Consider the following 15204-nt stretch of genomic DNA (forward strand, 5'->3'; position numbering starts at 1 on the left):
AGCCAAGGGAGGGTGATAAATTCCCACTAGCGTTAGCTAGGGATTACTACTAAAGCCCACATTAAATACTAGACATTCAAACTGCTTAGGGCAGAGGTGGAAATAGACCCATAAATATTTAAGTTGTTCTTTATGAATATGGCGACACCCCCAACTCTGGCAGACCTATAAACATTACCTATAAACATTACCTCTGGCAGACCTATAAACACTGTGCCGGACTCACAGTTATATTTAACCAAGACTGAGTGATTATCAGAATTTTTGTGTTGGTTTGAGAAGCCAGAATTACTATAAAATAAATTTTCGAAATCAAACTTCTGGTATTTACATGAATCAGTCCAAAGCTACAGCTGCGGGATTTCAGATCAGATAGCATGTTTGCGCTAGAGACTGACTATGTTCAGAAGGTAACCCCTTGTTTAAAAATACTGTAGGTCTGGCTTGAAATGGTATAAGATACAAGAACCAATAAGGTTTACCTGTTGAGGGCCAGGACTGAAATCCCATCACTTGTTTAGTATATTTGCACTATTAGAACTTAGCAATCTATCTCCTCTTCTATTCAGGTGTAAGCCATCCCTTTTTGAGAACTGAGGTTGCTCACAAAACAAATCAAAGTAGTTGATAAAATCCAACACTATTTCGGGTCAGAGTTTTGATAGAGTATTCACCCCCTTTGGCATTTTTCCTATTTTGTTGCCTTACAACCTGGAATTAAAATAGATTTTTGGGGGGTTTGTATCATTTGATTGGCACAACATGCCTACCACTTTGAAGATGCAACATCGTTTTTTATTGTGAAACAAACAAGAAACGAGACAAAAAAACAGAACTTGAGCGTGCATAACTATTCACCCCCCAAAGTCAATACTTTGTAAAACCACTTTTTGCAGCAATTACAGCTGCAAGTCTCTTGGGGTATGTCTCTATAAGCTTGGCACATCTAGCCACTGGGATTTTTGCCCATTCTTCAAGACAAAATTGCACCAGCTCCTTCAAGTTGGATGGGTTCCTGCTGGTGTACAGCAATCTTTAAGTCATACCACAGATTCTCAATTAGATTGAGGTCTGAGCTTTGACTATGCCATTCCAAGACATTTAAATGTTTCCCCTTAAACCACGCGAGTGTTGTATTAGCAGTATGCTCAGGGTCATTGTCCTGCTGCAAGGTGAACCTCCGTCCCAGTCTAAAATCTCTGGAATACTGAAACAGGTTTCCCTCAAGAATTTCTCTTGTGACCAGTTTCCCAGTCCCTTCCAATGAAAACCACCCCACAGCATGATGCTGACACCACCATTCTTCACTGTGGGGATGGTGTTCTTGGGGTGATGAGAGGTGTTGGGTTTGTGCCAGACGTAGCATTTTCCTTGATGGCTAAAACGCTACATTTTTGTCTCATCTGACCAGAGTACCTTCTTCCATATGTTTGGGGAGTCTCCCACGTGCCTTTTGGTGAACACGTTAAGCAATGGCTTTTTTCTGGCCACTCTTCTGTAAAGCCTAGCTCTGTGGAGTGTACGGCTTAAAGTGGTCCTATGGACAGATACTCCAATCTCCGCTGTGGAGCTTTGCAGGTCCTTCAGGGTTATCGTTGGTCTCTTTGTTGCCTCTCTGATTAATGCCCTCCTTGCATGGTCCGTGAGTTTTCGTGGGTGGCCCTCTCTTTGTGGGTTTGTTGTGGTGACATATTCTTTCCATTTTTTTAATAATGGATTTAATGGTGCTCCGTGGGATGTTCAAAGTTTCTGGTATTTTTTATAACCCAACCCTGATCTGTACTTCTCCACAACTTTGTCCCTGACCTGTTTGGAGAGCTCCTTGGACTTCATGGTGCCGCTTGCTTGGTGGTGCGACTTGCTTAGTGGTGTTGCAGACTCTGGGGCCTTTCAGAACAGGTGTGTATATACAGTTGAAGTCGGAAGTTTACATACACCTTAGCCAAATACATTTAAACTCAGTTTTTCACAATTCCTGACATTTAATCCAAATAAAAATTCCCTGTCTTAGGTCAGTTAGGATCACCACTTTATTTTAAGAATGTGAAATGTCAGAATAATAGTAGAGAGAATGATTTATTTCAGCTTTCATTTCTTGCATCACGTTCCCAGTGGGTCAGAAGTTTACATACACTCAATTAGTATTTGGTAGCATTACCTTTAAATTGTTTAACTTGGGTCAAACATTTTGGGTAGCCTTCCACAATAAGTTGGGTGAAATTTGGCCCATTCCTCCTGACAGAGCTGGTGTAACTGAGTCAGGTTTGTAGGCCTCCTTGCTCACACACGCTTTTTCAGTTCTGCCCACAAATTTTCTATAGGACTGAGGTCAGGGCTTTGTGATGGCCACTCCAATACCTTGACTTTGTTGTCCTTAAGTCATTTTGCCACAACTTTGAAAGTATGCTTGGGGTCATTGTCCATTTGGAAGACCCATTTGCGACCCATTTGCGACCAAGTCTTCAGATGTTGCTTTAATATATCCACATAATTTTCCTCCCTCATGATGCCATCTATTTTGTGAAGTGCACCAGTCCCTCCTGCAGAAAAGCACCCCCACAACATGATGTTGCCACCCCCGTGCTTCATGGTTGGGATGGTGTTCTTCGGTTTGCAAGCCTCCCCCCTTTTTCTCCAAACATAAAGATGGGCATTATGGCCAAACAGTTCTATTTTTGTTTCATCAGACCAGAGGACATTTCTCCAAGAAGTATGATCTTTGTCCCCATGTGCAGTTGCAAACCATAGTCTGGCTTTTTTATGGCGGTTTTGGAGCAGTGACTTCTTCCTTGCTGAGCGGCCTTTCAGGTTAAGTCGATATAGGACTCGTTTTACTGTGGATATAGATACTTTTGTACCTGTTTCCTCCAGCATCTTCACAAGGTCCTTTGCTGTTGTTCTGGGACTGATTTGTAATTTTCGCACCAAAGTACGTTCATCTCTAGGAGACAGAACGAACGCGTCTCCTTCCTGAGCGGTACGACGGCTGCGTGGTCCCGTGGTGTTTATACTTACACGTACTATTGTTTGTACAGATGAACGTGGTACCTTCAGGCGTTTGGAAATTGCTCCCAAGGATGAACCAGACTTGTGGAGGTCTACAATTTCCCCATGATGTTAAGCAAAGAGGCACTGAGTTTGAAGGTAGACCTTGAAATACATCCACAGGTACACCTCCAATTGACTCAAATGATGTCAATTAGCCTTTCAGAAGCTTCAAAAGCCATTACATAATTTTCTGGAATTTTCCAAGCTGTTTAAAGGCACAGTCAACTTAGTGTATGTAAACTTCTGACCCACTGGAATTGTGATACAGTGAATTATAAGTGAAATAATCTGTCTGTAAACAATTGTTGGAAAAATGACTTGTGTCATGCACAAAGTAGATGTCCTAACCAATTTGCCAAAACTATAGTGTGTTAACAAGAAATGTGTGGAGTGGTTGAAAAACGAGTTTTAATGACTCCAACCTAATTGTATGTAAACTTCCGACTTCAACTGTGTATGATTCTATGTAGAACCCTTATTGCCTTCCAAAGAATCATCAAAGAACCCTTGTCTTCCAAAAATTGTTCTTCTGATCAAAACGGTTTTTGGTAAAACCTTATCCCTCTGCAAAGAACCCTTTTGGAACTCTTTTTTCTAAGAGTATACTTGATCTGTTTTCTTACTTATCTGAAGTATTTGAGAAGTTTTCTTCTTAGAACATGACCTCGTTATTAACGGCGCCACTGAATGGCGAACGGTGTATAGTGTTCACTGTACACGACTTCACTGTATTTGTGAAAGGAGTGACTGAAACAAAGTAGAGAGGAAGGTCTGCTAACTGACTAAAATGTAACATGTTCATTTGTAATGTTCATTGTAATCTGTCATTGGGCAGACTATGTAACAAACATGGTATCTGACGAAATTACCCAAGATTTTATGTTCATTATAATCATACTGTATTCACCACCACTTGAGTATGACCAAAGAGCTGTAGAGGATTTGTTTGGCATATATTTAAGGAAACAAACTCAACACAGACACAATTCATATTTTATTGAGAAAAAGTTCCAAATCATATTCACTATTGATTGTACAGAGTTCGAATCACAGGTCTAGGGGGTGCTCGTCACCTCTCTAACAAATTGAACCCTGAATAAGTATGAGAAAATTTGAAGACATGCCGTGTGTATACACTCTATAGCATGTGGCATATTGATTTTGGATTACAGTGCCACTAGATCAAGGACACATCTCTTAGTAAATATCGTTGTTGTCCCCAAACCACATTTTCTCAGATGTTCTCAGTCTACCATTGCTACTCCAATTGGTCCTCTTCAAAGCAGTAATGCCAGACTCAGCAGTAGTGGAGGAGGATGTTTAGGAGGAGGTAGGGCACACAGGCTCTCCCTCAACAATGTACCACACCTCGTTGTGCCTGTTCAGAATCTTCTTTGGGCTGAAGGACACACACAAAATATTAAAGTATGTTTGAAAAAGTATTTTGGTGGAATTTGGTTAGATGTTGGATATGAGTATATTGAAAGATTTGTATCTGTGCTCCCACCTGTCATATCCCACAGCATAGTGGTAGTCTTTGTTGTAGGTGGCCTGGACTTTGTCTAGCTGCCTTTTCAGCAGCATGGAGTTTACACTGGATGTCAAAGACATCATCCATCCACCGTAGCTCCTCACGTACACTTTCATGTCTGGCATCTCAGTAAAGTACACCTGTACGGGGAAATCACAATGACATCCACATTGTTAACCAGCGGTCTTTAAAAAAACATGACATACTTGACATGGTTTCAAATGGTATTTGTGTTTTTTCAAATACTTAAGCTGTGCTCGATCGAGCTTGCCTGGCTCAATGGCGCCATGAAACAGTCCCAAAAGTGCAAACCCTGCCCACCTGACACTATAAAAGCTATATCTAAGTATTTGAAAGATACTTCTTGAACCCAGGTCTGATAGACAATCATATTATGTTCAACTTAGATTCAGTTTTTCTAAAGTGCCAGGTGGGTGAGGTTTTTACTTTTGGGACTATTCCATTGGCGCCATTGAGCCAGGCAAGCACAATTGAGCTCAGCTTAAGTATTTGAAAAAACACACTCAATAAAACACACAAATACTACAGACCCCTGGCTACCGATGTAGATGTCATTGTGTCAGGTTTACAGGTTTTTGACAGGTGTCCGCAATATGGTAATTGCCCTCTGATAGGCTAAGTGGAAGTTTCACCATGTTGCTTATACCAATCAAATCCTCTCAGATCATGTGCATAGGGCGTAGGGTCTATTTAGGATTTGGCTTTACCTTGTCATCAGTGGGTTGGGGAGGAGTCATCTGATGGGTAGACGGCAGGAGGAAGCTGAGGGTGAAGACAGACGACCCCCACGTCTTCTTCTTCTCTTCAATTTTGACAGTCACCGGAGCTGTCATGTCAATGTTGACGCCTATAGGAAAGATCTGTGTAAGCACTTGTTACCAGGTATAAACACACGCATGGAAACAGATTCATGCACGTGCATCCACACACACACACAAATAGATTGATACACACACACACACACACACACACACACACACACACACACACACACACACACACACACACACACACACACACACACACACACACACACACACACACACACACACACACACACACACACACACACACACACACACACACACACTCACACACACACACACAACACACAACACACACACACACACCAGCCTTGTTGGATCCGGTGATATAGTTGAAGAGTCTCCTGAAGGCAGTGTAGGTGGCCATGTCCATGAAGTATGCTTCCTCATCTGTTGACACCCATTTCACTGAGTCATAGTGGCGCACCTGTAACACAGGCACAAACCTTCACTCAAGAGTCCTCTGCTGTAGAGTGTATTTGAGTTGCAGATGTTGGGCACGGGATTAGGATGAGACTGCGCGAAAAGGGCATAACTGATCTACAACCCTGCAGAACTGATCTACATCATTTTTCAGATTACCGAAACCCAATACGATAACCAAAATGGGGATGATAATGATGATCATCATGTTGTTGACTTGATATATTTTAATGCAAATGCTATTGTTTTGTATCTGCTACCCTGAACAACAACTAAACATAAAAAAATTGGTCACAAAAAAGGTGGTGAAACATACTCATAAATTGTAGCCCCAATGTGCCATTAATTTGTGCTGCACAAGACTGACCTCATAATCGTCATTCTTGCACACCAGATCATAGAGCAGACATTCCTTTGACTCTGTGCAGAAGCGAGACTCAGAAGAGTTTCTAAAGGAAACAGTGGAAAACAAATCAATAAAGAACAATAGCATACGATTTAGCCCGGATACTGTTCATTCATACAAACAGTATTATTCTGAAACGCGTGGTTATGATGTGTGGAAAGTAATAACAGAAGTGTATTATATTACCCAACTCTGGCTTCAGCAGTCAAGATGAGAACCAAGCCAACCAACCCTGCCAAATAAACCCTGAAGTACACACAAACAGTCAGTGTCATCACATTAAAAACCTAAAGTACACACAAACAGTCAGTGTCAACACATTAACCTAAAGTACACACAAAGAGTCAGTGTCATCACATAGACACACTTTCATACTCTTTCACACTCTTCACATATGGTGCTGCTACTCTGTTGATTATCTATCCCGATTGCCTAGTCACTTTTACCCCTACCTACGTGTACATATTACCTTAACAACATTCTACCCCTGCACAATGACTCGGTACTAGTACTCCTTGTATTTAGTCTTGTTATAGTTATTTTTGTGTGTTACTATTTCCTTTTTTATTTTGCAAATTATTCTTATATTTTAACTCTGCATTGTTGGGAAAGGCTCGGAAGTAAGCATTTCACTCTAAAGTCTACTACACATGTTGTATTCAGCGCATGTGACAAATACATTTGATTTGAAAACCTAAAGTACACAAAACTGTTTTGTGTACTTTAGGTTTTCAAATCAAATGTATTTGTCACATGTGCTGTCATCACATGAAAAACCTAAAGTACACACAAACAGGCAGTGACATCATCATATGAAAAATATATCATACAGACATAACTCATTAAGATTGCAATATTGTAATACTTTAAAAGACAGAAACTGTGTTATTACACATTTCTATTTCTATACAAATCACTCTTCCTTTAATTACTTAACACCATAACAAATCAAACAAACCTAATCAATGCAATGATGACCTATCATTTCTACTTACATTGTGCTGAGTGTGTCTTTTAGATCAGCTCAGTTCAGATGCATTCACTAGCCTGAGGGAAATGCTTGCAGAGAAACTATTTATACCAACTGAGGGTTATTTGCATCAGTCCCCAAAACACGCCCATTTCACCACAGAATGTACAATGGACTTCACGTGCTTAAGAGAAGAAAAGGTGGTTTATATATAAGTGTGTGCCAAGTTAGATAATGTGAGACGATTGATCTTGATGCGTCTTTGAAAAGCAAGTATAGGCTTATTGAGAAAGAGGCTGTGACTAGATCCGTCACGTGTAGTAGACTATTATATATTTCTGTTTCGTAATTAAAGCCTTTGCTGTTTCGCAATAACAGCCTGGCTGTCACGTTTAGACTAAATAAATAGCACTTGCATGTAATTTGTTCACTGAGCACTGCTGGGTCGACATTACCAATCACTAGTGGGCAATGGAGTAGCCCTGTTTATAACTGGTGCTAACATGGACTCTTTGTCCTGGTCTTGTCAACATTCTGATTGTGCCCACATTTTTAGACAGGTGTAGATGATTTAAAGACACATTGTGATCAGATCTTTCTTACCACCTCTGTAGGTAATCCACATTTATGATGCTATTACGTTTATAATGTAGAGTGAAATTAAAATTAAAAAAATTGGATGCAGATTGGGCAAACATTTTCCAATTCATATCAAACCATATTCCCCACCTATAAAAGCAGATAGGACAGCACTTTTGCACGACCCAAAGAGCTCAGCTTTGACCCCCACGAAGAGGAGAGTAGCCTAGAAAACAGAACTCTAGGGTGTATCTCAATAGTCGAAAAGGGCCTAATTTCTAAACATTTTAGCAGACAATATTTTCCAGAAGGACTTACAGGAGCAATTAGGGTTAAGTGCCTTGATCAAGTGCACATCTACAGATATTTCTGCCTAGTCGGCTCGGGCATTTAAACCAGCAACCTTTCAGTTACTCGCCCAACACTACCTCACCCCGTCTCCTACTCACATGGGCTGACCTGAAGAGACAAAGGATAGGTGGTGAATACAAAATGGCGCTCCTCACTTTGAATCTGATTTCAACTGTCCCTGTTCTTTCACATCAGTATAGGAAAGGAGACAATAAAACAAGAAAAGGAAGCCACTGAATATCAAGATGGATTCAGTAATGGAATGAACCCCCTGCCCTAGATTTAGAAAGTCAAAGTCAGTTCAGTTTAAATGACCTTCAACAAACCTCTGACGTCCCTTGTGATGTCAGCTGGTCAACACCTCAGGGGCTCAATGGGCGACATCCTTCACTTGGTGACTTCAGCCTCAGATGAAGAAAAACTCAAAATAACTCATATGATCTCCTCTCTTATGTCCTTTCTATGTGGAGTAAGTACGAGCTTTAGGTCAAATTCTTAGCCAACACGTGACTTTAGCCTGATTTGAACAGGACCATGAAACTGTATGTTGTGGACATTTCCATGGCATTAATTGAACAAATGTTGTCACACTGGCTGCAGAGCTGATTGTTGTTGGAGTTGTATTTGTTGTTGTTGTTCAAAAACTTTACATTTGTAGATATAATGAGTTTGTGAGAGTGATTGAACAAAACATAAGAGGTGTGTTTGTTTCTCTCTGAGCATGAGACACCCTGTTCCAATACAAAGCACTAGAGTGCATTTCAGTTTACACTCTTAGAAAAAAGGGTTCCAAAACGGTTCTTTGCGGAGGGATAGGGTTCTGCCAATAACTGTTTTTATCTGATGAACCCTTTTTGGAAGACAAACGTTCTTTGTAAGGAAAAGAGTTCTACCTAGAACCTTTTTCATCCTAAAAAACATTTTCGGGAGAAAGTGTTCTTTGATGATTGTTCCAAAGGCAAGAAGGATACTTTGGAAGGCAAGAAAGGTTCATCAAAGAACCCTAATTAATCTGAATAAGCTTTTGTATAGATTTTCTTCCCTTTCTTTGAAATAGTGCCTGAGTGCTTACCTCAGCGTCTAAATGTCAACATCAATCTACGCACAATAACCCATAATGACACAGTAAAAAGAGGGTTTAGAAATGTTTGCAAACATAAGAATTCAGACCCTTTACTCAGTACTTTGTTGAAGCACCTTTGGCAACAATTACAGCCTCAAGTCTTCTTGGGTATAATGCTACAAGCTAGGCACACCTGTATTTGGGTTTTTTCTCCCATTCTTCTCTGCAGATCATCTCAAGCTCTGTCAGGTTGGATGGGGAGCGTCGCTGTACAGCTATTTTCAGGTATCTCCAGAGATGTTAGAGCAGGTTCAAGTCCGGGCTCTGGCTGGGTCACTCAAGGACATTCAGAGACTTGTCCCGAAGCCACTTTTGCGTTGTCTTGCTGTGTGCTTAGGGTCGTTGTCCTTTTGGAAGGTGAACTTCATTCCAGTCTGAGGTCCTGAGCGCTCTAGAGCAGGTTTTCATTAAGCATCTCTCTGTACTTTGCTCCGTTCATCTTTTCCTCGATCCTGAATAGTCTCCCAGTCCCTGCTGCTGAAAAACATCCACACAGCATGATGCTGCCACCACCATGCTTCACTGTAGGGATGGTGCCAGGTTTCCTCCAGACATGACGCTTGGCATTCAGGCCAAAGATTTCAATCTTGTTTCTCATAGTCTGAGTCCTTAAGGTGCCTTTTGGAAAACTGCAAGTGGGCTGTCGTGCCTTTTTCTGAGGAGTGGCTTCCGTCTGGCCCTTCTACCATAAATGCCTGATTGGTGGAGTGCTGCAGAGATGGTTGTCCTTCTGAAAGGTCTCCCATCTCCACAGAGGAACACTGGAGCTCTGTCAGAGTGACCATCAGGTTCTTAGTCACATCCCTGACCAAGGCCCTTCTCCCCCGATTGCTCAGTTGAGCCTGGCGGCCAGCTCCATGAAGAGTCTTGGTAGTTCCAAACTTCTTCCACTGTGTTCTTGGGGACCTTCAATGCTGCAGAAATGTCTTGGCACCTTTCCCCAGATCCGTGCCTCAACACAATCATGTCCCAGAGCTCTAAGGACAATTCCTTTGATCTCATGGCTTGGTTTTTGCTCTGACATGCACTGTCAACTGTGGGACCTTATATAGACAGGTGTGTGCGATTCCAAATAATGTCCAATCAATTGAATTTACCACAGGTGGACTCCAATCAAGTTGTAGAAACATCTGAAGGATAATCAATGGAAAAAGGATGCACCTGAGCTCAATTTCGAGTCTCATAGCAAAGGGTCTGAATACTTATTTAAATAAGGTATTTTAAATTTTTTATACATTTGCAAAAATGTCTAAAAACCTGTTTTCACTTTGTCATTATTGTCACGCCCTGACCGTAGAGAGCTTTTTATGTCTCTATTTTGGTTTGGTCAGGGTGTGATTTGGGTGGGCATTCTATGTTCTTTTTTCTATGTTTTGTATTTCTTTGTTTTGGCCGGGTATGGTTCTCAATCAGGGACAGCTGACTATCGTTGTCTCTGATTGGGAACCATACTTAGGTAGCTTTTCCCCACCGATGCTTTGTGGGTAGTTCTTTTCTGTTTTGTGTTTCTGCACCTGACAGGACTGTTTCAGTTTCGTTCATTCTCTTTGTTATTTTGTTATAGTGTTCCGTTTAATTAAAAAGCATGAACACTCACCACGCTGCGCTTTGGTCCGATTATTCCTCATCCGACGACGACACAAGTTACAATTATGGGATATTCTGTGTAGATTGATTAGGGGGGGAATTATTTAATCCATTTTAGAATAAAGCTGTAACGTAACAAAATGTGGAAAAAGTCAGGGGTCTATATACTTTCCGAATGCACTGTAGCTCTACAGTAAATCAAGTATATATTACCTGCTTCAAGTGATCACTTTTACTTTCAACATAGCCACTTCATTTGCGCACTCGCTCCAGAATGGGAAAATGTTCTTTATTTTATTCAGCTAAGTTTAATTATATTCTTCTTACTATAAAATCATATAATATAAAGTAATGGCATGGGACTTACAGTGCCTTGCAAAAGTATTCATCCCCATTGGCGTTTTTCCTATTTTGTTATGTTTCAACCTGTAATTTCAATGGATTTTTATTTGGATTTCATATAATGGACATACAGAAAATGGTCCAAATTGGTGAAGCAAAAAAAAAAAAAAACTTGTTTAAAAACAAATAAACAAATATAAAAATAAAAACCCCCTTTGCTATGAAGCCCCTAAACAAGATCTGGTGCAACCAATTACCTTCAGAAGTCACATAATTAGTGTAATGAAGTCCACCTGTGTGCAATCTAAGTGTCACATGATCTGCCACATGATCTCAGTATATATACACCTGTTCTGAAAGGCTCCAGAGTCTGCAACACCACTAAGCAAGCGACACCATCAAGCAAGCGACACCATGAAGACCAAGGAGCTCTCCAAACAGGTCAGGGACAAAGTTGTGGAGAAGTACAGATCAGGGTTGGGTTCTAAAAAAATACCAGAAACTTTGAACATCCCACGGAGCACCATTAAATCCATTATTAAAAAATGGAATGAATATGGCACCACAACAAACCTGCCAAGAGAGGGCCGCCCACCAAAACTCATGGACAAGGCAAGGAGGGCATTAATCAGAGAGGCAACAAAGACCAAAGATAACCCTGAAGGAGCTGCAAAGCTCCACAGCGGAGATTGGAGTATCTGTCCATAGGACCACTTTAAGCTGTATACTCCACAGAGCTGGGTTTTACGGAAGAGTGGCCAGAAAAAAGTCATTACTTAAAAAAAAAAATAAGCAAACATGTTTGGTGTTCGAATCTGTGGTATGACTTAAAGATTGCTGTACAACAGCAGAACCCATTCAACTTGAAGGAGCTGGAGCAGTTTTGCCTTGAAGAATGCGCAAAAATCCCAGTGGCTAGATGTGCCAAGCTTATAGAGACATACCCCAAGAGACTTGCAGCTGTAATTGCTGCAAAAGGTGGCTTTACAAAGTATTGACTTTGGGGGGGTGAATAGTTATGCACGCTCAAGGTTTTGGTCTTATTTCTTGTTTGTTTCACAAAAAAATATTTAGCATTTTCAAAGTGGTAGGCTTGTTGTGTAAATCAAATGATACAACCCCCAAAAAAATATATTTTAATTCTAGGTTATAAGACAACAAAATAGTAAAAATGCCAAGGGGGTGAATACTTTCGCAAGCCCTGTATAAGCATATCTTCTCAGCTAAGGTTTCTTTAAACCTGACTAAAATAAATAATGGTTTTATTGTGATTGTGTATATTAAATTATTTTTGACTTTTTTAAAATGTAGATGTTCCAAAGGAACGCATCAGCCGCTTGTATGTGGCTTGTATGCAGCTTGTATACATGGAGGCCTGGAGATGCTAAACGTGTTTATGGTAATCAACAGTAAATTACCGTGAGACCAGCAGTCTTTTGCATGACAATAACCGGCTGACAAAATCTAATGACCACCACAGCCCTATTGCAGAGTTCTGTGGCATCCTGTTGTACATGTAGAGTCCCATATCGGTCGTGAATGCAGTGAACTTCTTGTCATTTTCACACATGAGAATGTTGTAAAACCCACAAAGGAGGTCCATGGTTTTGAGGAATGCATTGCCCTCTAGAGCTGGCGGACAGTTGGCCTGATGAGGTAGCGGGTGGGCGTCGTTACAGTTTCACTGCATTCAGCCATCTGAAATCCGTGCTTACCTGCAGGCCTCCATCCTGCTTCCACACCATGACCAGTGGTGAAAAATTAAAGCAGGAAGCAACAGTGACTCTGTCTATAAAAAAAGTGGTCAGATGAAGCAGATGCTAAACTACAGGACTGTTTTGCCATCACAGACGGGAACATGTTCCGGGATGCTTCCGATGGCATTGAGGAGTACACCACATCAGTCACTGGCTTTATCAATAAGTGCATCGAGGAAGTTGTCCCCACAGTGACTGTACGTACATACCCCACCAGAAGCCATGGATTAGAGGCAACATTTGTACTGAGCTAAAGGGTAGAGCTGCCACTTTCAAGGTGCGGGACTCTAACCCGGAAGCTTACAAGAAATCCTGCTATGCCCTGCGACGAACCATCAAACAGGCAAAGTGTCAATACTGGGCTAAGATTGAATCATACTACACCGGCTCCGACGCTCATCTTATGTGGCAGGGCTTGCAAACTATTACAGATTACAAAGGGAAGCACAGCCACGAGCAGCCCAGTGACACGAGCCTACCAGACGAGCTAAATCACTTCTATGCTCGCTTCAAGGCAAGCAACACTGAGGCATGCATGAGAGCATTAGTTGTTCCGGACAACAGGGTGATCACGCTCTCCGTAGCCGACGTGAGCAACACCTTTAAACAGGTCAACATACACAAGGCTGCGGGGCCAGACGGATTACCAGGACGTATGCTCCGGGCATGTGCTGACCAACTGGCAGGTGTCTTCACTGACATTTTCAACATGTCCATGATTGAGTCTGTAATACCAACAGGTTTCAAGCAGACCACCATAGTCCCTGTGCCCAAGAACACAAAGGAAACTTGCGTAAATGACTACAGACCCGTAGCACTCACGTCCGTAGCCATGAAGTGCTTTGAAAGGTTGGTCATGGCTCACATCAACACCATTATCCCAGAAACCCTAGACCCACTCCAATTCGCATACCGCCCAAACAGATCCACAGATGATGCAATCTCTATTGCACTCCACACTGCCCTTTCCCACCTGGACAAAAGGAACACTTATGTGAGAATGCTATTCATTGACTACAGCTCAGCGTTCAACACCATAGTACCCTCAAAGCTCATCACTAAGCTAAGGATCCTGGGACTAAACACCTCCCTCTGCAACTGGATCCTGGACTTCCTGATGGGCCGCCCCCAGGTGGTGAGAGTAGGTAGCAACACATCTGCCACGCTGATCCTCAACACTGGAGCTCTCCAGGGGTGCGTGTTCGGTCCCCTCCTGTACTCCCTGTTCATCCACGACTGCATGGCCAGGCACGACTTCAACACCATTATTAACTTTGCAGACGACACAACAGTGATAGACCTGATCACCGGCAATGAAGAGACAGCCTATAGGGAGGAGGTCAGTGACCTGGCCGGGTGGTGCCAGAATAACAACCTATCCCTCAACGTAACCAAGACTAAGGAGATGATTGTGGACTACAGGAAAAGGAGAACCGAGCACGCCACCATTCTCATCGACGGGGCAGTAGTGGAGCAGGTTGAGAGCTTCAAGTTCCTTGGTGTCCACATCAACAACAAACTAGAATGGTCCAAACACACCAAGACAGTCGTGAAGAGGGCACGACACAGCCTATTCCCCGTCAGGAAACTAAAAAGATTTGGCATGGGTCTTGAGATCCTCAAAAGGTTCTACAACTGCAACATCGAGAGCATCCTGACTGGTTGCATCACTGCCTGGTATGACAATTGCTCGGCCTCTGACCGCAAGGCACTACAGAGGGTAGTTGCGTATGGCCCAGTACATCACTGGGGCTAAGCTGCCTGCCATCCAGGACCTCTCCACCAGGCGGTGTCAGAGAAAGGCCCTAAAAATGGTCAAAGACCCCAGCCACCCCAGTCATAGACTGTTCTCTCTACTACCGCATGGCAAGCGGTACCAGATTGCCAAGTCTAGGATAAAAATGCTTCTCATTAGTTTATACCCCCAAGCCATAAGACTCCTGAATATGTAATCAAATGGCTACCCGGACTATTTGCACTGTGTGCCCTCCCATCCCCTCTTTTTGTGCTGCTGCTACTCTCTGTTTATCATACATGCATAGTCACTTTAACTGTACATTCATGTACATACTACCTCAATTGGGCCGACCAACCAGTGCTCCCGCACTTTGGCTAACCGGGCTATCTGCATTGTGTCCCACCCACCACCCGCAAACCCCTCTTTTACTCTACTGCTACTCTTTGTTCATCATATATGCATAGTCACTTTAACCATATCTACATGTACATACTACCTCAATCA

The 15204-nt window shown here is 42.1% G+C and overlaps 1 protein-coding gene across 1 annotated transcript; it reads right to left on the reverse strand.

Moving 5' to 3' along the window:
• Positions 1–4029: 4029 nt before the first annotated feature.
• On the reverse strand, positions 4030–7362 carry LOC139577857 (heme-binding protein 2-like). The gene is made up of 7 exons (XM_071405004.1): positions 7249–7362; positions 6440–6499; positions 6215–6296; positions 5731–5851; positions 5308–5447; positions 4556–4719; positions 4030–4447 (listed from the first exon to the last, which is right to left on the reverse strand). Coding segments are annotated over exons 1-7 (648 nt in total). The 5' UTR covers positions 7251–7362; the 3' UTR covers positions 4030–4368.
• Positions 7363–15204: the final 7842 nt, after the last annotated feature.

This window comes from Salvelinus alpinus, chromosome 6, assembly GCF_045679555.1.
Source record: "Salvelinus alpinus chromosome 6, SLU_Salpinus.1, whole genome shotgun sequence".
NCBI classification, from domain to species: domain Eukaryota; kingdom Metazoa; phylum Chordata; class Actinopteri; order Salmoniformes; family Salmonidae; genus Salvelinus; species Salvelinus alpinus.